Below are 27,847 nucleotides of genomic sequence, written 5' to 3'. Positions count from 1 at the left end.
ATGCACCTGTTCTCCCTGGGTACCCTGGCTTCCTCCCACAATCCAGAAACATAACAATGACGGTAATTGGTCTCTCTAAAATTGCCCACAGGTAGGGGTGTGCGTGTGTGTTTATGTTGCCCTGCGATAGGCTGGCAACCTGTCCAGAGTGTACCCTGACTTTTGCTCAATTACCACTGCAGACAGATGCCCTTTTCCCCAGCATGGACATTGAATCGATGGAAGTGCATGGCCAGATCTAAAAAAGAAAGTATTTTTTTAAGCCATGCAGGTGAAAACAACTGAGTAAATTGTAAAAACTGGCCAGGCAAAGGGAGGGTTGCTAACACTATGCTGTCAAACACTATGGCTCATAACAGGCATATGCAAACAATGCCTTGATCTGGGGTTCTTTTGGGTGTTAATAAGCTATCTTGCTCTGAATGAATAAACTTAATCCAGCCAGCTCTGTTACAACTAATGAACTCCTGTCTAGAGGTATTCAAGCTTCTGTCATACAACATGACAGAAAAAATCTCCATTTAACGCCAATTCGAAGATAGAAAGTGGTTTTCTTAAACTATCTGTTTGTAACCCAGGTGACCACCATGACCCAATCACCTTCCCTTTGAGCTGCCCCTTTAAATTGATTGTTGTGTGCTTCCGGGTTTCTCCTCTTTTCTCCAAACATTGCTGCTGCTCATTGTTGGCTGTCTGATCGGTTGTTTATAAAACAATCAGAGCGCTTAGATTGACTCATCGGTTGTTTTGTCTTTGAGACTTGAAGATTTGCGGTGAGTGTTGAATGTCATCTGACTGTTGTTGTATAATAGCTGTACTGATCGCGCCGCTAATGTTGCCTCCCGTTAAACCACTCAGGTTGTGATCTATTGCCAAAATCGAACAAGTTACCACACCTCCTCAGGCAATCATTACTCGACGGTGAGTATAAAACAAAACGGGGAATTATTTTCGTTCTGCTCCGCTAGTTAGCGTTAGAAATCAACTCGACAATCAATGGCTCACATCAAATTGTTCTACTTATTACTTGCTTAATGGCAGCCGAATTAAAGACCACACCTTTAACATTTAAGGGTTTGTTTTTCAATTTTAGATTTGATTATTTTTTCATGATTTCTTATTGGTGTTTGCACTCCATGTTGGTGCAACAATGGAATTTGGTACCTAATATGATTTAGTTTGTAGCTACTTTGATCAATCACATTTTAAGTCGATTGATTTGATTCAATATTAGTTGTTTGTAATGATTGCTAATTAGATTACTTAATTGATTTTGAACTTGAATTATGAAGTGCACTTTTTAAAAGGATTTCTTTTTTCTTGATGTTGTTAAAATATAGGAAGAATGTATTTAACAGTCTTATTGCCCCCCCTTTAGTACAAATGAACTAAATGTGTTATCTGGCCTTTTAGGTCAGGTTTTTTTTCTTCCTTGGATTCACCTCTTTGACGAAGGAAGATGGCGAGCTACCCACCCACCACCTGGTGGTAGGAAACGGAACTGCATTTTTTCCTACAGGAAATGAACTAAAACTCTTAAGGAGTATTGCAAGGGGAAAATACTTGTCTCCTTTTTGCTTTTGGACTTATTGTGGACTCTATTGGATTCTGACATATCACTGATTATAATAATTATTTTGTTGGGTTGTTTTGTTTTTTCCTCCTTCCGTTTTTTTGGAAAATTTATTGTTTTGTTGTTTTGGTATTATTATTATTATTATTATTATTATAGCCACTGCAATAAATAGCAGTATTAACTTTACTTTTGCATCAGTTGTATTAATTATTCACCATTATCATGACTCCGTATCGTACCTAGTTCTAATTATATAAGCTGGTTAATATTACAACTTGCAGTCAGAGCTGCGCAGTGAAGAAAGCGCTACATGTTTCAACATAAAACTGTTTGATAAATTTGGCAGCTATAGATCCTCTTCTAATATTTCTCCACTGTCTTTTGTTTCACACCAGATCTACCTCAGCATGGCCTTCTCAACATGAGTACCTTTCACTAACTGATGGGACCCAGTTAGCCCATGGCATTGAGGTGTAATGAAAGGTGAAATAGTGTTACTCTCCAACATGAGGTTGTAATTGACTCTCAATCATCTCCTTCTCCTGTCCTCATTAAAGCTTACAGCATGAGCAGGTACTGTGACAACTCTGGCCTGGGGGCCAACACAGCGAGAACCACTGAGCACAGAGCTCTGCTTGATCCCTCACTCTAAGTAAGGCGCAGATGGACTGGCTTTGCCTGTAGAGCCTCACATTTCTCTGTCTAGGCAGGGGAAGCTCTGAATTAGAATCCAATATCTCCACACTGTATGGTGATAGCATCATCTTGGATGCTGATAACATACTATTTTACAGAGATAGCATCAGATGGAACAGGCATATCATGGCATGCAGGGATAGGGATTGGACCTATCAGAGAGACTGCTGTGTGTTGTACTGACTGGGGGTTGGAGGGTGACAGGGTGGAGGTAACCATGGCAGCTCTGTTGTCAGGTTATGACGGTTTTAACTTTGCTTATTTTCCCATCAGATAGGAGAGAAAAATGAAAGGGTGAGTGGTCAAAAATCCTGATAGAGAATGATGAGCAGAAGACAGCACTTGCATTTATTTCATCACAGAAGTTTCAGATTCTCTGACTTGCCTAAAGTGTCTTTGCTCGGAGCAGTTGAAATAAGTTGGGTGTATTCAACGGTTGGTTTTGTCTTAGTGTTTCTTTTCATGAAACTCTCTCACTCAAAGAAATGATTAAGCTTCTCTGCCTAGACATTTTATGAAGTGTTCCCATGGACTTAAAAAAATTAATCAGGCATAGCATTATGACCACTGACAGGTGACGTGAATCACACTGACCATCTCCAAAATAATGATATTGGTTAACATAAGGTCAAAGGAAGAAACAGTGATGAACATACAACAGGGTCATAGCTCATTGATCAGATGATGCTGTCTGTCCCACATTCAAAAAAATTACCTACATTATTTATGCTGATTTAGAGCTTTAAGAAGAGACGTTGCACTACAGTTTGTTGCTTATGGGGATGTATTGCCTTAGACCAATGAGGTTGCCAGTACCAGTCATAATGTTATGCCTGATCAGTATACTGTACACACGCTTCCAAGAGTTTGGGCTTCTTGGAAAAGCCCAAACTCAGCAACTGATCAATGCTGAAACACCACTGATGGAGAATTTGTGGCCTTATTAAAGCGGCTGGGGACATCATGAGTTCAGCAGAACAAGCACTAGACCTAAATAAGTTACGAGCATAAATTAGGTGCGGGGTGGAGGGGGGAAAAGGTTTGAAATTCTGTGTCACTCTTCTACAGTGTGCTGGATTCTCTCGCGCAAACACAAAGCTTTCTTTTTTGTGTCGATCTCAGCAAAATTCAGCATTCTCTAAGCTTATAGCCTCAGCCTTTTCTTTGCCTTTTGTGCAAAGAGCTTTGAGTTTTAGGAAAACGCTGTATCAATAAGTGCATTGTTAGAGTGACGTTAAGAAGTGCGCATTCAAACGAGGCTTTATATTCTCAGAAAAGACGGAGCGTCGCCGTTTGTTCACAGGGACAGTAGACCACATTATCGGATGAGCTCTCAGCTCTTCCTCCACCCCAAGGCTATTTTCATGCCTTCGCTCCTCTGATTTTTACATCTAAGCACCTCAGCCCACAGGGGGAGTCTTGAAGTGTGCCTGGTGAGAACAGTTTGACCCTCTCCAGTCTCCTTAGTGCAATGCAAATACTCTTGATCGGGGAAGTTCTAGCAGATTTGAGCATTATGATAATTGCTGCTCCTGACACTAAAAGCCTCGCTACATTTATTTTTCTTCTTGGCTTTTTCTGCTGCTCAGCTCATATTATGTGCTTGCAATTACAATCTTATGAATAAGTCAAACTGCCAATGGTGCATCACCCTGAAACTGCTCTCCTTTGAGACTGCTCCTGTATATTATTGGGACTTGAAAATTCAAACAAATAGTGTGGCTTATTATTTGTGATGAAAAAAAAAAGGATATTTGGATGGTATTTTTTTTAAAACACAAAAACATGACATTTATTAAGGCACAAAACCAAAACTGCAAATCCCTATTAAACGAGACACCCAAACTGATGGATCAACATTTGCTCACATGGAAGGAAGAGGCTTGTACCCAACTGAAAATCCCAGCAGTGTTTGAGACCACACATGCTGGGATGCCGCGGCAAGCGCTAATTAAAATGCGCCCAGTATCTGTTGTTATGTGGGGATCATATGCTGGAGCACGCGTCCTCGGTGAAGCTCCCGTAACGCCTGCTGTGACGTTTCCCTCTCTCCAACTACGGACCGGCTTCTAATTGCTTGCCATCTTTTTTTCTTTTATGCGCCATTGGTGGTCTGTGCCTTCTTGGTGGTGCAGACAAGTGTGGCTGAGCATGACAATCAAGTGATCAAAAGAACCAACAAGAGGTTCAGATTCTGAACTGTGAGCACATTTTCTCTCCAAGTCTATTTCAGGAAATCTGGCCCCTCACTCACAACAATGGGATGATCAAATCAAATAAGGCAAATGGTCGATTCTTTTTACGGCACACAGAGTACCAAATGAGAAACTGGATATTGAAATAAAAGCTCTAAGACTCGCTTTAAGTTACTACAGTGTCTATAGCAATCAAGGAGAAAGCACCATATGCACCAGCACTGTGGGTAAATGTTATGTGGAGCTCCAAAACAAAGCACATATCCCAATTGGTGGGTATTAAGCCAAGCGTCACGGGGCCTGAGGTCAGCTTATTTGTACTTGCTGACCCATGGAGGTTTGAGTTGAATCTTGTGGGAGAATAATTGAAACAAAGAAAAAAAAAGGAGAGTGTTTGCAATGTGGTGTTGGAGCCTGGTACTCAAACAAAGTAGTGTGGACATAATGGACGCTGGCCAAGGCAGAGGGGCAGATGGCTTTATCATCAGGGACTCTTTGATGTCTGTTCATAGCATCAAAGACAATGAATAAATCTGGAGAAGAATGACCATGAAAGCATGAAATGATAAAGCTGTCCACATTTGGTTTTCTAATGCGGAATCACAGAAGGTGAAATAGTAATGCAGAAAATGTCACGGTCAGTGGATCAGTCTTGTTTTTATTATTATTTTATTTTGCATCCTCCAGTAGAAGGTTTGTATTTTAGCTTTGTTTACGTCTGTCTTCTGGACCTTGAGGCTTTTCATACTGTAACCTTACATTTTTTACAATATCATCTTCCTCTGTATTCTTTTAAAATCTTAGTTTTGCAGATTTAAAAAAAAAAACCAAAACTTACATTTTTGTTTACCCCATAAGTTTAGTTAGTTATTGCTTTTGATTGTTTTTCTTTTTCTCTGCTGAACTTATTCATTATACCACTTATACCATTAAACATGTTAGCATATGCAACTGCATTACCAGATAAACCAGCTAGCCAGACTTTTTTTTCAAATGAGGGAACATGGTATGGCGAAAGAAAATGGCTAACTTAAGCTAGCACCTGGTGTCAGCTTAATTTACTGTAGCTAATAATTAAATGCCCACATGGAGGAACATAAGATTGTGACATCAGATAAAAGTGATTTAACCATTAATGATGCAACAACCAACTGTTTTGTATACTCTATCCTTTTCCAGAATACATTGACTTTGCACAAGTTTTCATCAGAAGCATCACACGTTCTTCAGAGATATAAGACTCTCAGCGGACAAGGAACAGTGCGCATGCAGGTCTAATGTGTCCTGTTTGTACAGATGCCATATTAACAATTTTGTAATAATCAAGTGAGTCTGGAAGGTTTTATGGACTTTGTTGCTAAGATTTCTTTTAAATTCTTGGCAATTTGTCTATTCACTTTGAAGATGCTTTCAGGCTATTTTCATTGCATAACTTTAAAAGGCAAAACAAAATGGTTTATTTAGGCTTTATGATTTGTGAAAGATTTGGTCTACAATTAATTTTTACTTTCGTGTAAACTGTTTACATTCCTAAGCCGTTGCTAAGACAAAAAAAAAAAAACATACAGAAAAGATAAAAAGCAGACATTTTCAAATCACTATAAGAGAAGTCAGGCACTACATTTTGACTGATTTAGATTTAAATCAACATTCAGACCAGGGATGTAAGTTCATTTGATTTGCAAGGAACTGACAGATCTGGAACACACCCAGTGAGAGGTTTTATTGTCATTTTGTGTGACTAACATTACAGAACCCCGTGGTGTCTGAGCTGACCTCTGTGTCTTGGTTTATTGCATCCCCGGTACTACGGCTATCAAGGCAAAATGACTAATTCGACCAATTTTATGGAGAGACGCATCGTTTTCACTGCAAGCACGTGAGAGCACAGAGACATTACATATGACTTCAGGTCTCTTCCAGTAGGGATTCTGGGCATCCTGAATCTACAACCATCATCTAAAGGTTTTCTCCTTCAATGACAACAGCACACAGGTGCCTTACCACATTGCTCATCCAAGAACTCACTAACTATGTCATGTTGAGATTCTGACACAGCCTCCTATTTTTCCTAATCTTAATCTAGTTTAATGTGCCAGATGCAACTGAATCTTCACTGACTGTCAGTATTGTTCCCTTACAGCCAGTCACTGAGGAAATATACAAAATTGAAATTGAAATGGGCATGGCTGTATGGAGAAATGCCACTGTCTGTTTTTTTTAAGCAGACAATTTGCCCAGTGCCACTTGCAGTGCACATCTTTTAAGAATTTAAAATAATTGGCTGGTGTTTTCGCCACATGTCAACAGGTCCCCATGTTTCTGGCAGCGCCTGTTCTCACACCTTGAAATGCCATGCCAACAAGGAAGCACCAAAAAGCACATTATTCAGTTTTCAGATAATTAAATGAGAAGATAGACAGGTGTTGTTACCATTTTTGTGTGTGCCTGCGTGTGGGGGTGTGTGAGTGTGAGTGGAGGAGAAATTGTATGAATGCCAGGCTTTATTATTAGAAAGCCTGTGTTTTTTCTCCAAGTTGGGGTGGTGGGCGGATGGGCTTAGGGCTGACATCAAGGCCTCTTGTAAAGAGGCTGCTGCCTGACTGGACAAAATCCAAACACACACAACAGTGGGAAATCCTGCAGTGGTTTCTGTGCAATTTAGAAAAACTTAGCACATTTTACTCTGCTGGTTTTTACATTTAAAAATTTGTATGTGTTCTGTTAATTCCCAAGAATTGAAAACACCCTTTATGTGTCTATGTGTGCTTTAATTGTTGCAACCTGCATTTTAAACTTTATGTGCAGGAAAAAATAGGCACACTGTAAATTCTGTACTCAAATGCTGTGGCACGTATCTGAGTTAAAAATCAAATGGGAAGACAAATACTAGTTCCTCATGATTGGTTGGAAGTTAAATGTTTAGGCAGGTATTGTTCCCCTCCTATGGTAAACAATATCCTTCTCCTGCAAAAGTAACACAATTTTATTTTATTAAATATTTTAATAAATATACAATGGTTGAGATAATTTCAAATTACTTAAACAACAGAAAGAAACCTATTTTTGTTTTCCTTTAATTGTTTCAGTCCTGTTTTTTCAGTTAGATCTACTGTAAATTATGAAGGAATATTGACACATGTCAAATTTAATGTGAATCATATAAAGACACCAATTCATGCTTAAAAATTATTTAATGTTACTGTACATTCGAGGATGTTAAGATTGCCTTACAGATATAGATTACCATAAATATGACAATGATTTACTAATTAATCTTTTTGTTTTCTTTTTGGCTATGACATATGATTTTCAAATGTCAAGATATGGGTTTAATTAATATACGAGCTAAAGCTATCTTTTCCTTTTCATTATTTTTCTATTAAATAACAGACTTTTGGCAATGATTCATTAGTTTCAACACATTCCCTTTTTTTCAGTAGCATAAACTTTTTCCCCCTATAAGGTGCGTCTGCATGGCACCTTTTTGCTTTTTTAACTGATTCAGACCCAGCTACCCAAGCTGAATATCACATTATATATATATATATATATATATATATATATATATATATATATATATATATATATATATATATATATATATATATAACACAATTATAAAACCAGTTAGCGTTCACCAAAATATTTAATCAAAAGAAGTACGGATTTCCACTTTCAAAAAAAATTGTACATGATGTCCTTAGATAAGTGTTAGTACTGCTATTCTGCTTATTTTCTTTCTTTCCAGCAGTCCAGGAACATTGCAGGTCATTTAAAATGCATTCTATCAACACACTTTCACACAATTTAGAGAGGTGGTACATGGTTTTTTAACCATAACTGCTCTGAAATAATCTCACATTATTGCTGTTTTTGTCTGATTTCACAGTTTTTAATCACCTCTGGGATTCTGTTGCGATGGGAAAAGATTTGTTTTCCATAATAGCAGCAGTTCTTCTGCTGGTGGATAACCTGCTCAGCACTGGGATGCATAGTCTATCTAAATAATCTAGTTAAGGCTAGTTAACTTCAAGGGAAAAAAAACCCAGTGGAAATGTTACTTTGAAACTCTTTCCCGTTGGTTTAATACTGGGAAAGAAAAAAACCCAGAATATGTTTAAGACAATTATGTGTTAATCAAGCTTAAACTTGCCTAATCAGAGCAATAATTACAAAGTTTGAATTTTTTGAGGGTGATATTACACTAGAATAGTACAATATGACTTCATTACAAGGTGTTTTTTTCACACATCTCTAATAAGTGTGCAAGTTAATGAGGAGATTGCTGTGAGTAAAGCAGAGTAGAAATTTGTCTCCTTATAATGAACGTGTGAATAATTCTGAAGTACTTGGTGGTTACTCCTCCTGAACTCATGTAATCTAGTTCCAGAGATAAAAAAGGAAACTTGTTAAACGCAGGAGATGTGAGAAGTGACACAACAGTACAAACTGGGTCTAATCACAGCTGATCGTGCTCTACGGCATTTGACAGAACTGATTACATTTTCCCCATAAATGCCATGAAAGGTAAGAAACTTATGTTAATTTAAAAAGTTTAGGAGTAAAAAAGATCTCAATTAAAGATTACTGATGAACTTTATTTGATTTAAAAAACATGTTATAAGTACTATAGCAAAAGTAGCCGCCTTTCTGTCGCTTCCTAAGGCAACCTCTGAAACTTCCTCAGAGACTCAGGAATGGTTGTGTGCAGACACAGGTCCCCTGCCACTGCCAGAGGGGAGAAATATCAGACATGTCCCAAAGTTTGCAGAGACTGTCTGTGCCAGGGGATCTGCGTGAGAATCATAAAGACTCAGTTTCAAAGGAGATGCTACCTCCCCAACCAGAGCCCTGCAGGGCGTTTGATCTCCCACTCTGCTCTCTTCCCACCCTTCCTCTTTTTGCTCTTCTCGGTTTTTCAAAAAAAAAAAAAAAATCCTAATTAAGTGAAAAGATGCAATGAGAGCAGAGTTGTGACCTATCTGTCAGAAACAAGGATACCACTACATGTATGAAACTTGCTAATTTAAAAGCCTTCGGCTTAACAATTGGAAAATAACAATCAATATGTTGTTTTGCTTTGATGTCCAAAGGCCCCTGTCCATCAAGCAAACAGTTCAGTCATATTCATTTAATGCACGAGCTTGATCTGGTCTGAGTATGAGGGATAACTTCATATAATTGGAAAAAATACATGACCTAATTGTTTGAAAGATTAGCAGAAGAAGATTAGTACAAGAAAAAAAATAACGGATGGTTGGGTAACTTCGGGCAAATCAGCACCTGCAGGAATCAAAGTCCTAACAAGAAGACTATTTTTCCCGTTCTTGCCTGATGTGATGTTGATGAAAGCAAGAAGTGGAAAATAAGAACAAATACAAAGTTTTTTTTTTTTTTTTAATTAGTTCACATCACATCTGTAAATACGAATGTGAGAAAAGCTTTTATCTGACGCTGAGCACCCATGTGGATTTACATGACCCAGAGTCTTTTTACCGTGGCCCGTTTCTCACTCATTATGCTTTGTTTTGGCAGATGTTTCTGCTGTTTTGCTTTCTGCGTTCTCATTAGGCTTTTATTATCAACATCCAGGTGCGCAGTACAAGCTAAACCATCAATAATTAAAGGATTAAACTTTTTAAGCTGGTTTTAGTGTGCCACCATGATGCCTGTGCAGAATAAAAAAAATAAAAATGAAGACAGATGGAGGCCCAATTACCATCTCGTCCCATGATATCCTGATGCAGCTATTTTCGTCGGTGGCTTTGGATGGTGGGGTTTATGAAATCACTTCCTTTACCTGTGGCCGAGGATGGCCTGTCACTAGGCAGGTGAGCTCCAGCGTCTCTCCTTCTCTGATGGTGTACACCCTCTCTGTGTGTCTCTCCTCTTCAACGTTACAGGCATGCCCGGAGTGAATGATGCGGACAGTTGGAGGTGCTGTGGAGAAAAATGTCACAAGCCAAGTTAGTGCCACTAAATTCAGAGGCAATGTGTAGTTTAGGGGCATTGGATAAAAGTTTATAAGTTTATCTCAAGGCTATTGTTCCAAATGAGATATTGCCAATCTTTGACGAGCATACATTTGTAAAAAAAAAATAAAAATAAATAAATAAACTGGTTAACTCACATTTTAGGGAAGTTCTTTTTTTTACACAGCAATTAAATCCATTAAACTGAGAAAAATTATTGTAATTTGTCTTTAAGTTTTTTTTGTGAATTAAATTGGAATATCTATATGGTAGAGACTACTTCTAACAGCAGAAAAAAAGTTGAACAGTACAGAAAATAAAGTGAACAACCAAGTAACTATGCAATTATTACACGAGAAAAAAAGAAAATTACAATATTCAAAATTAATGGATAGGCAGAATATGCAAATTAGGGTTAATATATTAGTATTTCACATTATATTGCAAATGTTTCATCACCATAGAATCAATGAAAGCAATATAACGTGGCAAAGACTTCATATTTCACATGCTAATCTAAAATTCAGAGTGTTGGACCAAAGCAGAGTCTCAAACCTGACAAATAGCAGCGCTTAAGGCACTGATGGTCACACAGTGTTGGAGTCACACAAGAAAAAGAAGAGTAAGTAAGCGTCAGGAATTCCCACTGTGCATATCGATAATTTACAAAGCCAGCTGGATAGACTCTAACTGCCCTTAATGCCCACACCTGATGTATATGTTTAGTGACTGAGAAGCGAAGTTCAATGAACACAGTCGGGATATTGTTTAATGATAAAGAAAGGTGTTATGAATATCAAGCCAGGTGTTAAATCTGGTAGAAAACCTGTAGTGAACCATAATGCTCAAATACCCACAATGTGGAAGTAAAACAGTTCTGCAAAGAAGAGAGCGCCAACAGTCCTGCACAGTCCTTTAAAATATTTATTTATGTTCTTGCAAATGCCGGGCTTGGCAAAGATCCAGATCAGTTTGGTTTGCTTTTTTTTTTTTTTTTTTAATTCTTTCTCCCACTAAAAATATGAAATCAACAACTGAAAACAACATCCTTCTTTTCTTTGATGAGCTGAGACATTTAAGTGTGGCAAAATGTGAAAATAAAATAAATCTGCAACGGGCATTTTGTCAAAATGGAGCTGTCTGCAAAACTTGTCGACTTTCCCTAATATATCTTGGCAAAGCGTAGACTGTGACATCTGAATAAAAACTGAAAGATATAGATATTTTGTTATGGCTAAAAGCAATCAGTATCACTCAGATTTGTGTCAACGCGACAGCCAGCGAGATTGGGAAGCGCATGAAGCAGTAATTTAAATACAGTGTCGAATAAATGACCCTCTGCTGACTCGTAATGAGAGGCCCTCTCTTTTTCTTTATCATCAACTCTAATATCAAAAAGAATTCAGAACGCTATGAAATTATCTGTCAGAATGTATTTATAAGAAAATTATAATTCAAATGAAGCAACAAGTGATGAACTGCAGAGTTTCGCATAGCACTGTGACAATTATAGATTTAAAAAAAAAAGGAACCGCCTTAATGGGCACCTGATATTTGTTTGGTTTTGTTATAGACACGTCTACACCCGTTCCAATCATGGAAAATCATCAATAAATGGGGATGTAGTACACCTAGATACTTACGTCTTGCAGATAATCATAGAAGTCTGGAAAAGTACTTGACACATAAGGCAATACCAATTCAAATAACATTGGCTGGAAATGTTATTTAGTCAGTATTAAGTATCCACAGGTGATTGCTAACAGCTGGTACTACTGAAGAAATAATAATTAAAAAAAACATTTTAATATGTTCACACACCAACAGGCACTGAGACTCAAGTAGTCAGGGTTAAACTGAGCAGAGGAAGGGGTAATTTAAGGTAACTCACTCAAAATATTCGTTCCTACTGAGCTGTGAAAACATGGTTGCTCATAAGCGGCCCCTGACAATACTAGCATCTGTTCAGCATTTATTCCTCTCCAGCTTCCATGATTAGTGAAGAGGTTAGGGACGAGATGGGTTAGAGAGCGGATGTGGGATATGATTAGGAGTAGGAGGAGTACAAAATAGTAGGGGAAAGAAGAGGGAAAAAAAATCCAGCAGGAATTACAAGGAGTCACGCAGACAGCAGCTTGGCTTTCATGTTGGAGGAACGGGCTTCCTGTGCGGGCCCCTCTCGGCAAAGTCGGCCCCCCTGCAGCAGGCCTTCTTCTACCTCCATTCAGGCAGCCATGCTAATGAGCGGAGCGAAGCGAAGCGACACTCCCCTCCGATGCTGTGTTGAGAGCCTCAGCCAGAGTGTGTGTAGCCGTAACCAAACATCCCTCCCGGATCCCCACCATGCTGTTTGTCTCTCTTAGCTTGTTAGCTTAATGCTCCGTCATGCCCGTCGTGCTTTTCTAAAGGCCTCGCAGATTGATGTGTGCTGATACAGATGCTAATCATATCAGGTTGTTTGGCTTTCTTCAGTCTCCCTCTGCATCTCTTTCCCCTTCTCCATTTAGATTTAAAGACACTGGTGGTGAATTCCATTGGGAGGGTAATGCTTGAGAAATAGGCTCAGTGCAAGGGGCTTCACGCAACGCTGCCACTTAAAACCAAAAAAAAAAAAAAGGGGGCTGAGAAACAAGACCCCAGGGCAAGAGCTAAACAAAGCGCTAATGCCATTTATTCTGATGAGCCAGTATCACAGCAGCGCACTATCAGTCCTGGAGGAAAGCTGGGAAACACCCATAATTAATGAAAATCAGCTGCTATCTGCAACTACACACTCACAACTGCATAAACATACGCTTACTCTTCATTCAGGCAGACATCTCCAAGCTTAAAGCCACAAAAGCAAATAACCCTCTCTCGAGCATACATAATGAGGACACTTATGTTAAAATAGTCACACATATCCTTAAGTGGCTAAGACCTGCTCTTTTATATCCCTTGGCCCAAAGCGTGAAATAAAATCACTCTCATTACTATTTCATTTCCAGTTTTGTTTCTTTTAAAAGCCACTTGATATTCAACTGACAGTAACTACTCATAACATCTCCGGAAAGGATATGTGGGGATGGACAGAAAGACATTAATGCTGTTAGATTTTAGGCCGTGCCATCACGCAGCAAGATGTCAGTAAACTGACAGGACGGAGATAAAAGACTGAGGGGAAGAAGCGTGATAGACAAAAGCTTTGAACACATCATATGCCTTACAAATTCATTATGTGGATTAATATGGTGTCTCATACATTTGGAATGGTGTGCTGGAGGTGTCTTTTATCTTTTCAACCTCTTTTGATTTCTGGATTAAGACCACCCTAACATTTCCAGGACCTCCAAGAATGATTAAAAATTGTTTGTCTGGCTGCAAAGGTGAGTGTGAACGCAAACATGACTCTACCACGCTCCTAGTACAAAGGACATAGGATTCTCTTGGCCATTACGACACATCTGCACAAGAATGTGCCCTCACAATCTGCAAAATGTCCTTATAAATACGAGAGCTTCCTGCACTTCCACCATCAGTATCAGCCATATATGGAGACAGAAAAACCATCAGTACTTTCATCAGTTTGTCAGCATATGAAGAGGCATGTTTTCTGTGCAGCTGCAGTGCAAGACTGAGTGTGCCATACTGAGCAATAATTTTGAGGTGCAACGTTCCTTTCTGAGCTTATTTCAGTGCATTTCAGCTACAATATAATCTCAAAATTATTACCCAACAGTCAACCTATATACCCACTTTGGGGTTTTGGGATCTTCTATAGAGCTGAGGAGCACTTTCCACTTTTCCTGATGTGCAAGGCGTGTGTTCCCAACTCTTCCACAGTTTAACCCCAAAACTGGATTGATCCATTTGTTGATTGCAATATCTAAGGCTGTTGTAAACGAATATTTTAGTAATCGAGTATTCTATCCATTATTCTTATGATTATTCGAGTAATAGGATATACCCAATTGTAATAATAAAAAAACATTGGTAAATACATGACAGCAGTGTTATTATCGGATATCAACATCAGTCAAATTTTCATATTTAAGTAATTACTTTTCTGTAATTTAGAAAATTAACCTGTAACAATAATAGCTCTCTTTCTAAGTTAACCTGAAGAAAAGTTATACAATAATCTGAAATTATATTCAATTTAATAATAGAGGCAGGCTCACAAATACGCTTATAAAATGTCTATACGTCAGCTTTTAATTATGTATTCATCTTCAGTCAATTTAATAGATGAACCCTCACCTTGCCCAGCCATTTGTAGCTTTTATGTTCATGTTAGCGACAGAATTTGACACTTTCGTTCAAATTCACACAGAATCACAATTAACCAGCTATGCGCTCCGCCACTCATTTGTTGAGACCGGGATGATATGAAATTTATTTTCCAGTTCGTCCGTAAAGCTACGCACAGAAAGCACAGCCACCCGCAGCGTTCAGTCCATCTGCTCACCTGTATAAATAATCCCACCGTGCTCTTCCCCGCCGTTCACGTTGAACGGGTGTTACCAGTCAGCAGCTCCGGAAGGGAAAAGACTGCCGTACTCCAGGCATCGCGCCAGTCAATTTAAGGATGTTTGTTAATCCCCCCCCAAAAAACGACAAAAACCCGGATATTATAGTCAGTAAATAAAATCCTCCCAGTCCGAACTTGAAAATTGGACGTTATGCTAAACACTTAGCTTCCGTTAACACGTTAACAACTCATAGGCGGAAGCATAGACATGAATTCGGGCGGATGTGAGTACGCTGCGCAACGCCATTAAAGTCCCGACCGCAACACCATGAATTTTAATAATCGAGGTACTCGAATCATTCGAGGAATCGTTTCAGCCCTAGCAATATCTGTAGTGACGACAAACCTTTAAAAAATAATCAAAATACTCAATTTAATAGATTCTTGATTTTTGTCAAGCAAAAAGGGTTTTGGTTATATTCAAATTAAAGAAAAATACTCATTATTATGAACCATATGCATATGCTTTCTCCTAAGAAGTAAAAGTGGTTTCTATGGAAAATCCAAGAGGCTGGATTCTAACATTATGGTTATAAAAATATACTTTGAAATATGAAACAAAATGGAGAAATTAATCATTAAGAGCAATACTTAAGTTTTATAAATGTGCCTTCAGCACTTAAATTTAAAATCAGAATTTAAATTAATTATAGATTCTTTGGAAATTTAACAGGAATGACATACTATTAAATATTAAGTGGGTTTTAACAGTCAGAGTAATGTATTGTTATTGGAATATAGCTTCTTTATTTATGAATGCACAGGTCATACCTTTCGATTATGGGTCATGTCCTCCTGTTATGAAACTATTCTGACTTTTACATCCCCTGCACCAAAATTTATAACAAATTCATCACATCTATTGATTAAACATTAAGCTATCTGCTAGAAGCAAATATGTCCGCCCTCCTTTCGGGAGCTCTGCCTTCTTCACGTCAGTTGGGTGAGACAGAGATGACTGTCTTCTACCACCCATAGAGATGAAATTGGGATTGGCCAAAACACAACCGATGGAGCCATTGAGAGGCAGAGATGCTTCTTGGCAAAAGCAGACGCTAAAATTGACAAACAAATAAATGTGGGGGAAAAAAAGTCCAACATCTGGGGCTCATTTTCGCAGCGGGTTTAATGTCCTCAGACCGACCCCTAAGGACTACTAACAATATCCAGCCTTTTTGGCTCTATAATCATCTTCTTACAATGGCAAATGAAGGACGACAGATTAAGAAATAGATAGAAAAAAAACACAAATAATATTTATACTATAGACTGAGAGTAGTTAATTAAAAACAAACCTTATTCCAGAAATAAACTTCCTACTGGCAGAGATGTATGAAATAAAAAACTTAGTGACTGAAATTACACATTCGTGTTGGCCATTTGTTTTCAACTAAGTGTGTAAATAAGGTCAATGCTGCACAAACTATACCAGATGTTTAAGAACATACCATCATTTTTGCATGTAACGTTGTTTAAAGTGATCTTCAATCTGTGTAAATTTATTCAGTCCAGTTTGACTTCTTTGCATAAAAAATTAGCTATGTTGATTTAAAAATCTTTTTTATTCTGCACACAGAATAAAAAAAGCTAATATCAGGTTTGAGAGTACAGATGATTTTAGATTTTAGATAAAAATATCAAACACTAATTTCAACATTATTAACCAGCTGCAGGACATACCAATCTTTTCTTGCAGTTCTTAACTAAATGTTCTATTACTTTCTTTAATTTTCAATTAATTTTTTTCAACAGTGAACCCAAATGTTGCCACCCCAACAAATTTAAAGGACTAATCCCTGTTTGTTTATAATTTAGGCAAATTAATCCATGGTGAATGAGCCTGGAAACCTGCTTGAGGAACTTTTTTTTTAGACAGGACACTGATGTCTTACTATCACAAGATTATGTGCCAAATGTATTTTTATATAACCTTTATATACTTGAAATCTTAAGTTTATAATTTGACATTCAGAGCCAAATACATAACATGTCGATTTGCCCCATGATCGGGGTTTACCGGACCAATATCACACAGAAACTCATTTGTTTGTGTTACCCCCCCCCCCCCCCATACACACACACATTGTTTTAATTTAACAATTAAATGCAAAAAAATCAGACACAATCAGGGTGAAAATGGCCAATTTTATTAGCTGGCCAATCAACTGATTAGTGCATCATAAATAACAAGAGAATTAAAGTTAATTGAGAACTGCCTAACAACATGAAAATGAGAGCAGTATGTCATCATTGGCATAATTAGTTTTTAGCCAATACGTTTTAAATTCAATAAGAACAGCTCACCCAATATTCAGAACATAACTCAAATGTCAAATACAAATCACCACTAAAATATGGATCTTTATCTATATATCAGAAATATAAAGTTAAACCAAATCAGATACAGATTGCATGAAACATAATAAACATTGTTTGCACCACTCTGTTCCTTAGTACCTTGAATTTTAATACAAATTAAGACGGTGACCAAAAGCAATTTCAGTAGTGCTCAAGTCATACAAAAATGGAAGGACTATTTATGAATGTAACTTAAGCACATTATAATGATTTAATGTTATGTTTAACTCTCCATATGTGTTCAGCTGCAATGAGTAAAAAGCTGTACAATTAAATCTTCCAAAATTTGAGAAGGTGTGACATCCAATATAAATACATTAAAATTGAAGAAGAGTAATATGCAAATTCTCTTTGCTGATGCAAAACATTGGCAACTGCCATTTCAAGGTGAATTCTGTGGATTTCACCGATGAGGACAGGTAGACATGGTCCGCTGTCAAAGGTGTCACACACTGTATTATTTTCTGTGCTTTTCTACATGCATTTGGAAAGCATACACCCAGCGATTCAGCTGTATAATTGAGAAGCAACTCATCTATGGGGTCATCCATGTGTGTTGAGGACCTGGAATGGTTTTCTAGCAGCACATGCATATTATTACATCAGGAGTTGTCAGAGGGTATTGATTATACACTGTAATGCACTCCCTGCTCTCGTCAGCCTACGCTGCTATTGTAAATGAGAACCTTTATGGATCCGGCTTCGCCCTATCAGCACTGATCATCTATCACACACACTACATATAGTTGGTTGTAAATTAAGCCGTTCTGAGGTGTGCAGGGACCACTGTGTCAGCTTATCCAAATTAGTGGAGTAGATAGCCTATCAAAATCAAAAGAGATCCAGAAGGACAAAGTAAATGACCTACTTTATTTGGAACTTGTACATTGGGTAGTTTCTCCTCTTCATAGTGTCATAGGCATAAAAACCTTGAGAGCTGAAAACAAGCAGGCCCATTAAGGCTAAACCCATTAAAATTTGGCTCTAGGACTTGGCACCTGTCCACCAAAATATGCAATGAAGACCAGCAGTAACAAGCATTTCAATTAACTGGTCAATAGAAGAATGAATTTTAAAATACTAAGCACAAAACAATTCTTCTGATTTAACTGTTTCAACCACTGAACTGATATAATTTAGAGCTGGAATATTTAAGGTACTCTAATAGATTTGAGTTTTATGAGGCAAAATATGTTTCATAGACAATTAATATGTATTTGTTAGAGCCAATATTTCAGAGTGCCAAATGCTTTAAGCTAAAAGAAGACTAGAACATCATCAACAAATCAACAGAAGTCATGAGTTAGGATTGACGTGAGTTTGAAAATGGCCAAAGTAGTGGCTAGGAAAGTGGCTCAAGGCATTTCAGAAACATGAGCCCTGGTGGACTGTTCCCATTATCTGGTATTTACTATAACTTAATAAAAAGTGGTCCAAGGAAGGATCAGTTGACATGACCATAGTTAATAAAACTTTATTGATGCACTGTGGGAGCAAAGACTGGTCCATGTGGTCCAATTCACCAAACTGCTGCTGCAGTTCAAACTGCTGAAGAAGTTATTGGTGAGAATGTCCTGCATACCTGTACACCTGTCAGATTACCCATATATTTTTTAAATCCCTTTGTTGTCTCAAACTGTGTTTTGTACTCACTTGGGGAACACTTTAAACTAATATGGAGCACGGGAACAAGACAAATGGATCCAACATTGTGATGGTTTGGTGAATGTTGTGCTAGGAAACCTTGATGAAGTCGACTACTTCATCATCACCGCATATGAGTAGAACTCCTTCATGAAGACAGTTTCTAAATTTCTTAGATCATAGTTCAAGTGAGCATCTGTGGAATCTGTTAGCCACACAAATCCAATCCTAGAAGGCTCCCCTCACGTATAGGGGAGCCTCCTCACGTAAAAGGATCTGCTGCTAACATTTTGGTGCCAGGTAGGGGTTGAGTGGAGTTTAGGGGTAATTAGTCAGGGCTTCTTTTGGCAGCAAAATTGGGATTGATGCACTATTTGGTGGGTGGTCTTAATGTCCTCCATAAGAATTAAACTTTACAAATATGCAATGTGAATTATATACCTTAAATGTAAATTGATAACCCATTAGCATTTGGTATTTTAGCAAATGTACGATGAACTAAGGGCTGGATCTAAAATCCATGTTTTCTATTCAAAATTCTGGACAGAGAAGCACAATGCATCTGAGTGCTGTACTGGAGTAATCCTTTGCCGTTTTCCTGATTTCCATTCTGTTTTTCTCACCATCCACGATGCAATGTTGGCAGTGAGGGCCTGTTGTGGCAGTTTATTTCCGTAAACAACACTAATCAGACATCTGTAGGGAAGGATAAAGCCCAGATTGGCCGTAACCATGCAGCAGTTATCTGTTGATAGGCCCAACACTCCCGATTGGCTGTAAAGAGGCAACAGCTTTCTATATGGTTGGCTAGGACGGCAAGCCAGCAATGGCTCACTGTGGATAGAGTATCTGGCATCCCTCAGAAGATTGGGTGCTACTCGCCAAGAAACTGTCTGATGATTGGCTGTGCTGACTCCAAAGTGAACTGATTGTCCTATCAATGCCCACAGCACAGGCTGGCTGACAGGGCTGCCTGCTGGCTGGCTTTGCCACTTTCCAGAACACCTCCAGGGGACATACAGTAAATCCGTGCCTTTCGGTGTGAAAGTGCCTAAATGTGTGTATGGAGAGTGCATGTGTGTGTCTCTGTAGTATCCATAACTTTTTCATTGGGAAAGTGTGCAGCTAAGCCCTGCCAGCAGGCACTAACACCTCATTATTCGAAGCCAGGCAGGAAATGGCTTTAAGAGATCTCTTGCCGAGCTGCGCTCCTGGAAATGTGGGTTACAGGTCTTCCCATATCAGCAACAAATGCCTGGGAAATGCCTCTTTAGCTCAAGTTAGTTAGACTGCTGCACTTCATCCCAAATCCACCCACTGACTTGGAGTGGGGTATGATGACCCTAACCCTAACCCACAGAATACAAACGATTTTGATCTTGAGCAAACTTTTTATAGGTATATGTTTGAGTAAAATGAACATTGTTATTCTGTTAACTATTGACAGCTTTTTTCCGATATTCCAAGCAAAATTTGCAGAAAAACAGAAATGCTCAAAATAACGGAAAAGATGCAGTGCTTTCAGACCTCAAATAATGAAAAGAAAACAAGTTCATATTTATTTAGGAACAACAATACTAATGTTATATCTCAGGAAGAGTTTAGCAATCAATATTTGAATATTTGGTGGAATAACTATGAGGTTTTCAGTGGGGTTCAGTGCAGTGGACTCTTATTTTTTTCCAAAGCTATATATATATATATATATATATATATATATATATATATATATATATATATATATATATATATATATATATATATATATATATGTAAATAAAACTAAACAGAATGAAGAAGGATACATAATTTCTACTTCTACAAAGGAAAACAACAGGTTACTGACCTACGTACAAATACAAATATCTACACGTTTCAACCAGAAACAGTTTTTAAACTAAAACTATATATTTAATTAAGCACAAAAATGCAGCTTTAAAAACACTCTCCTAAGCCTAGCTTGGGAGATAAGACTCCTGCTTAGAGAAATGTGACACTTAGATGGTCACTAAGCTGTGAAACTGTGCAGGTGAGGCCGAGATTAACAACAAGCAACAAGAAATAACCATAACGTTTAACACAACACCTAACCATACTATTAACATCATATTTGTTTCTAGAGATTAAGAAGGCAATTACAAGACATCGAGTAAAGAAAACCTAAACTAATAATAATAATAAAAAAAGTGTTGCTGGTATTAATACATACCTATGGTGCACAAAACGTATTTTTAAGATCCACTGAGGTTACAATAAGAAATATTCTTATAATCATGTTATTTTATGTCCATTCTGACAGAGCAGATACACACACACACACACACACAAAAAATAAATAAAAAAAAAATAAAAAATTGGTGTGCTCTGTATCAAAGTTTGATTTATGATCTCTGGAGTATGTTGGGTCTGTGAGACATATGAACTAGGGCAGAACACAAGTGGTAATTTTAAACATTAGGTTATTTCAGAAATGTTCCAAAGTTGGGAGTGATCCTATTATCCACAGTGAGACACGAACAGAAGGGGCTCATATCAGCAGCCGTAGCCTAAAGGGAGGGAAACGAGCTTGCAACTATACTTTTTTAACATCATCAGTTCAAGGCGAGCTGGGATAACGTGGGTGGGCACAGCGAATGAGTCACACTCTTTCCCCATCCCCCCCTCACTCATCATCAGTTTTGATGTCCCCTGAGGAAGGTACTAAGACACTGATGCATTACAGGAAAGGGTTTTAGGGATGGTACAGTCCGGAATATTAAAAGTTATCACCCAACCTTGTTTTTTTTTTTTACGCAACCAACTGTGAAGTAGTTCTCTCTCTCTCGTTCTCTCTTATAGTCCATTTTACCTTTATAGCTTTTCTCCCAGGACTTTGATCTCTCTCAGTACAACTTTCTAATATGTCTCATAACCCACTTGACACCTCATCTATCAACCACAATTGTCCCCTGAATGGACCATGCTGCCTGGATTGTCGTTTAATCAATTGCATTGCTACAATAATGCACCTGATTTAATTCACATGCCTTTTACAAGTCTGGTAATTCATACCAATTATAATTGTGTACATATTCAGCATATTTGTCCCTGTTTGTCTGAATGTCAATTAGAACAAACACAATGTTTACTCTCTCACACTGACTCCGGTAGAAAGGGAGGGTGAAATAAATCAATTACTGCGAGTTACGAATGCTGTAAAAACAATTTGTCAAATGTGAAGAGATAATAGAAGAAATATTTGATTAATTTGAAGATGCAACAACAAATAAATGAGCTTGATGACATGGGAGGCTCAGCATTAATGGGTTGTACAAAGTAGTTACTTATTATTTTGTCACACAGTCAGACGCTGAGCCAGCGGCAAAAAAGAGGGAACGGGAAGCAAAGCGTCTGTGTCGGGGTCAGACAACCGACTGTAGCAGAAGAAGGAGCTGAAGTAAGTAAGAGCCAGTAGATCAGGCTAATGTGCATCATTTTAAAGGAGTACTTATCATGACAGCGGACTTCCTGGCACACACTCCCGCTGTAGCAACTCTAAATTTTAAGCAGATTGTTTAACAGTCCATTGCGTAAATGGATATTGCTCATTGACTGTTGTTCTTGGCTGCCCACACAGTGTCGGTGGAAGAAGACAGAGATGTATTATAGATCAGGAGAGGTCTTAAAGAATGAGCCTTCACTGGTATTTGTTGTACCTAAAGAATATGCCAAATTTGCACATCTGTTTCCATCTATGGTACACCACAAAAATAGCTCCCAGTACTAAACAAACCCTTACAGTAAGGACCTAGCCTTATTTGTGGAGGTGGATATTCTCTTTTTATTAACTATTCATTAATAAAAATATCTTTTAAACTATTATTCTTAGCCTTGGTCCTGAAAAAATAATGGGTGGTCTTGTGTAATGAGTAGCTACCAAGATGGCTGCCAGATGTACTAATCTACTTCGGAGTGCATAGTAGCCAAGTATTGATAAAGGAAAATTGATGTTTTATTACGTTATTACACTTAGATATATTTATAAAATACAGCAAAACAGGAATCTATTAGGTTGCTGAGTAGACAAAAGAAAAAATTTAAAGAATAAAATATGTGAAGCACTTAATTCAGAGAGAACAGAGAGTGCAGTCTTTACTGTCCACTCCATATCAAAGAAGTGGACAGAAGCTGTGATCTAGCTCTCTGCTGTCAGAGCAGACTACAATTAGTGAAGGCGACACTTTGTGCTGCTAGTCGTGCTTCCAGCTCAGCTTCCTTTTTCTTGTATCGTCCCTCTAAACAGGCGGTTATGGTTGCTGTCGAAGGGATGTTAAAACTTTAGTTAATGCACTTTGTTAACTTTGACAGTGAGTTAAGTCACAAAAGCCCTCAGAATCAACCTGCTTATAAGTATTGTGTCTTTTTCCATCAAGCTCAAATTTTTCTGCGTAATGCAGAAAAATGTAAACATCACATCCTTGCCTTTGGTTGAGACGTTGACGCTGCTCCGACTTGTAGCACGGCGGAATGAACGCTGTTGAGGTGATAACTTAAGAAGCTTAAGTGTTTATATATCTAAACAGAGCCGCATAAAATGAATATTGCATCCCAGGTCGGACACCTGAGTGAAGTTGGCCCCCCCACCTTCTTCAAATTAGACAAAATTGGTGTCAATCAACTCAGCTACGTTTGTGCTGGTTTGTGCAGCAAAAATTTTCGTTTGTGCCGCTATCATTTTAAAGATATAAAGAAATGTTTTTAGAGGTCATCAAAGGTCAACCAGCCCCCCACCTTCTTCAAATCAGACGAAATGGGTGTCAATCAACTCGGCTACATTTGTGCTGGTTTGTGCAGCAAAGATTTTCATTTGTGCAGCTATCATTTTAAAGATATTAAGAGGGCTGGTTGACCTTTGATGACCTCTAAAAACATTTCTTAATATCTTCAAAACCGAAGCAGCACAAACAAAAATCTTTTCTGCACAAACCAGCACAAACGTAGCCGAGTTGATTGACACCCATTTCGTCTGATTTGAAGAAGGTGGGGGGCTGGTTGACCTTTGATGACCTCTAAAAACATTTCTTTATATCTTTAAAATGATAACGGCACAAACGAAAATTTTTGCTGCACAAACCAGCACAAACGTAGCCGAGTTGATTGACACCAATTTTGTCTAATTTGAAGAAGGTGGGGGGGCCAACTTCACTCAGGTACACCGGACTCCGTTTGGACTGTTTCACTTTACCGCCGTGGGATGTATCCTCAAAATCTTTCTTTTTCTTACAACTATCAACTAGTTCCACTAAAGGATGATCAGTGGCGCCCTCTTCTGGATGGTGGTCACACTAATACGCTGAAATGAGATCTAAGCAGATGTTTAAATTAAATGATTGACACCAATTTTAATCTAGTAATCTAATTTATGATAAATCAACAGATTAAATTAGAAGTTGTAAAATTCACATAAAGTGATAAATGACTGATTTTTTAAAACAGCAGATTCTTTTTCACCAAAGATTTCTAAAAAATAACTGTTAATACTGATATTAAGCTTTGCAGGTTCGCTGTTCACAAGAACTTGTGTAACAACTGCAGCAAATTAACCAGCTTTATGACAATACAGACTCTAAATTAAACTCAAAGTCATCTAATTTAGTCCCCAATTTTGTTTCTTCTGTACCGTTCTCACTTGGAACTAAGCAAGAACAAAATTCAAAAAGAGAGAGCAAGAGATTAACTACATGTGACAAGACATCCTGATTAGAGGCACAAAAACTACCTGGCAGAGGTCCAGTAAAATTTGACTAATTAAGCAGCGACTGAACACAGATGTGGAGAAGGAAATGGACTGAACACTGTGTGGTGTGTGTGTGTGTGTGTGTAAGCAAAGGGAAGAAGCAAAACTTGTGGATCCCAGTGGACCAAGGCAAAAATATTTTAAGACTCAACTGTCATATAACATTTCACATTTCTGTTGGAGGAATAGCTGAAGTCTATCATCAGAATGTCAGAGAGAACAATATGTAGTGGTTTGACAACATAATATTGAAGAGTACTAAATTTATTCTGTTAAAACACCGACCTGCTACATGTAGGCAGTGCAGTACAGCAATACACTAAATCTCTGGTGCACCAACTAAACAGAAGTCAGTTTAAAATCAAGAATTAGCTGTGCTCTTTCTATAAAACAAAAATCTGTACAATAGCCATCACATGCAGATATATTGAGCTCCAGACATAAAACATAATTCAAGGCACATCTCTGCTGACTTTGAAATGTGGAGAAATTCCATCTCACATGAGAGTTTATAGGGTATAGGGAAAAAAAGGAGCAACAACAACAAAGTTAAATCTGTTTCTGGGGCGGTGCTACACCATATTTCCTCTCTGACAACTCATAGCTTCCTGGAGTTTGTCCTCCAGCTAACAAAAAGCAGATACTTGGAGATAAATAAACTTTTTTAAAAGGGTAGCACTAAGCTAATTTCAAATCGAATAAGACCTTCTCCTCTTTGGAGTTAGAAATAAAGCTCAACCAAACGGACTGGTCATAAATCACAGTATTATTTTGCTGTGCTCTGACTCTAAAACACAAATCGAATTACCTGTTCGCCCACGCGGATCACCCAATTTGGCCGGCATACGGCTAACCCAAACATTAAAAAAATGCATGTACGGTTGTGTGTTCAAAGTACCTAGTGCAAACATTGTAAATTTAGTAAATGCATTGGGTTTTATTGAACTTTCCGTGAAGGGAGGCTACACATCCACAGCCACTGAGACACAGACACACACACGCAGCACAATTTTTGTGCAGTGACAGTAAATGCCACATTATTGTGATGTACAGCGGAAGACCACATCATATAAAGGTCGGTGTGATGGAATCTCTCTGTGAGGCTGCCGGCCTTGACACGCAGAGTCAGGTCCTAAAACTGTTTATGGCGCAGCGAAGCCTGACAGCATCCCTCTTTTCCTGTAAACAAAGCACTAGAAACTCCGGATTTATGACCAAGGCAGCCAATAAATTTGAATAATCATTAGTTTAAACAATCCATTTCTGATTTCTGAGTTTTCTGTCTGGTAGCTGAGTCATGATCTTTACCATGGAGAAATAATCACTATTGATGCAGCACAGAGGAATGATGCAGCTTGGAGAGACTGACTGATGCCTAATTAGCCGCCGCCTTTATGATACGACCTAAACAAACACAACATCAGGTCTCATCAAAATAATCTGATAAAAGTCCTTCAATGAAAATAAGGAGCTGTAAAGGTCAGTGTTGTAGTTAGAACAGAAGTGTGACAATAATTATGACGATTTCTCAAAGCCACTTTACAAAATGAGAAAGGCGTAGGAATGTGACATGGAAGTAGAGTAGAAGGGAAATAGCAAGAAAATAGCTTCTCATCGAGAGAAATTAGTAAATTATTTCAGAAGTGTAAAAGTAATGGTAACCAAGGATGAAGAAGGATACACCATATCCAGTAAGGATGTACTGTATCTAAAGTTCCTTTTTAATTTCACTCACAAAGAAGTGCTTGCATCTTTGGATCCTCAAGATTCTTACTTCTCTTAGGACAAAGGATGAAATTTAGCTATTGTGCTAATTCCTGCATATTTACGCTGCCATGAATTGTGGCAATGTTGATTAATGTCCAATGTCCTAATCAAATAAGTTCAATTAAATTAAATTGAATCAAGTCTCCATTGCAACCGATGGTAAAGCAAAGGAAGGGTGCTGTAGAGTTTTTCGGTTCTCAGCTCATGATTTTGTTGGTTTGATATTATCACCATTATTACCTGCTCCTAAATGTTTACTATACATTTAGAACCAAAGAAGGATTTTTGCTTGAAATGTTTCAAAACGATTGATTGTCACCTGTATAGTGCACATAATTTAATTAGCTATCTCCTTTTTTAATGACTCAAGCAGTCATCATCGCTTCTTCCATTGTATTTGTTCGTGAAGGTCCGACTTTAAATATTGTTGACATTCGTCAACAACACAGCTGGGTTTGGTTCGAGAAAAGTTTATCTCAAGTCGGCTTCTGTAAATACCCCGAGCAGAAATGTGTTTCCAGCGGTGCGTTTGTGTTTTTTGGAATAAAGACTGGGATCTCACGAGTGGGCTCCCCGCTGGTTAAAAATACCAAGTGAAATGTGATGCTAAGTGAGCCGACAGCAGCCTGTGGTCACCGTAATCCTCCCAGAATGAGATTATCCCTGTGTGAAAACAGTGAGGAAGGCTGGGGAGGGCACTCCCGTCTGCTGTGTGTCTAAGACCAGACCTATCAAAGCCCCTTCCATTAATCTCTGTACACAGACACACCTAGGAAAGTGGCATATTAGCTCTCCCCCTGCCTCCCTTTAAGCCTCAGTCGATGCAGGGCAAAGTGAAGCATCGGCACATTTTGCATCAGCACCTTCAGGAGGAGAAAAAAAAAAAGGACCTCAAAGCACGAACCTCGCTTCTGCTCTTGCTGCTTTCAGCTGTCGGTAATGCTTACCCTGCAGATGTAAGAAATCACACTAAATATAGAATGGAGCAAAAGATCTTGCTGCATCTCCTAGATCACCAGAGTGGAGGCTTATTCAGAAGAATTGTACTTATTAAAGTCAGGTGAAAATGATATGAATTAAAATAGAAAGTGGTTGATTTTTTGTTGTTTTCATGTGGTTTTTACACAGAATTCCAATCAGATGATGGTAAGTGACTGAACCACAATAGACCTATTTGTAGCCCTTACTAAGAGAGTAACCAAATTAGGAATCATATGGTAAAGCATAACATAACTGAGTATTTTTTTGTCTCTTTTCTTGACTAGGGGATTCGGAAAAGGAGGAAATCACAACAACTATCCTCAGAATGAACAAGTGTGAGTGTTCAAACCTGAATCTGCAGGGACAGCG

At 38.2% G+C, this 27,847-nt stretch overlaps 1 protein-coding gene across 4 annotated transcripts in view; it reads right to left on the bottom strand.

The window, feature by feature from the left end:
* Positions 1-27,847, bottom strand: part of mdga2 (MAM domain containing glycosylphosphatidylinositol anchor 2) — a 193,033-nt gene that overhangs the window by 121,640 nt on the left and 43,546 nt on the right. For all 4 annotated transcript variants that reach the window (XM_023347746.1, XM_023347748.1, XM_023347747.1 and 1 more), the window contains exon 2: positions 10,271-10,410. In XM_023347746.1, coding sequence (XP_023203514.1) covers positions 10,271-10,410 — 140 coding nt within the window. The remainder of the gene's footprint in view (positions 1-10,270; positions 10,411-27,847) is intronic.

The sequence above is a fragment of the Xiphophorus maculatus genome, chromosome 15 (genome assembly GCF_002775205.1).
Source record: "Xiphophorus maculatus strain JP 163 A chromosome 15, X_maculatus-5.0-male, whole genome shotgun sequence".
In the NCBI taxonomy this organism is placed as follows: Eukaryota; Metazoa; Chordata; class Actinopteri; order Cyprinodontiformes; family Poeciliidae; genus Xiphophorus; species Xiphophorus maculatus.
Note: the sequence above shows the minus strand (reverse complement) of the source record. Positions and strands in the feature narration are given on the sequence as shown.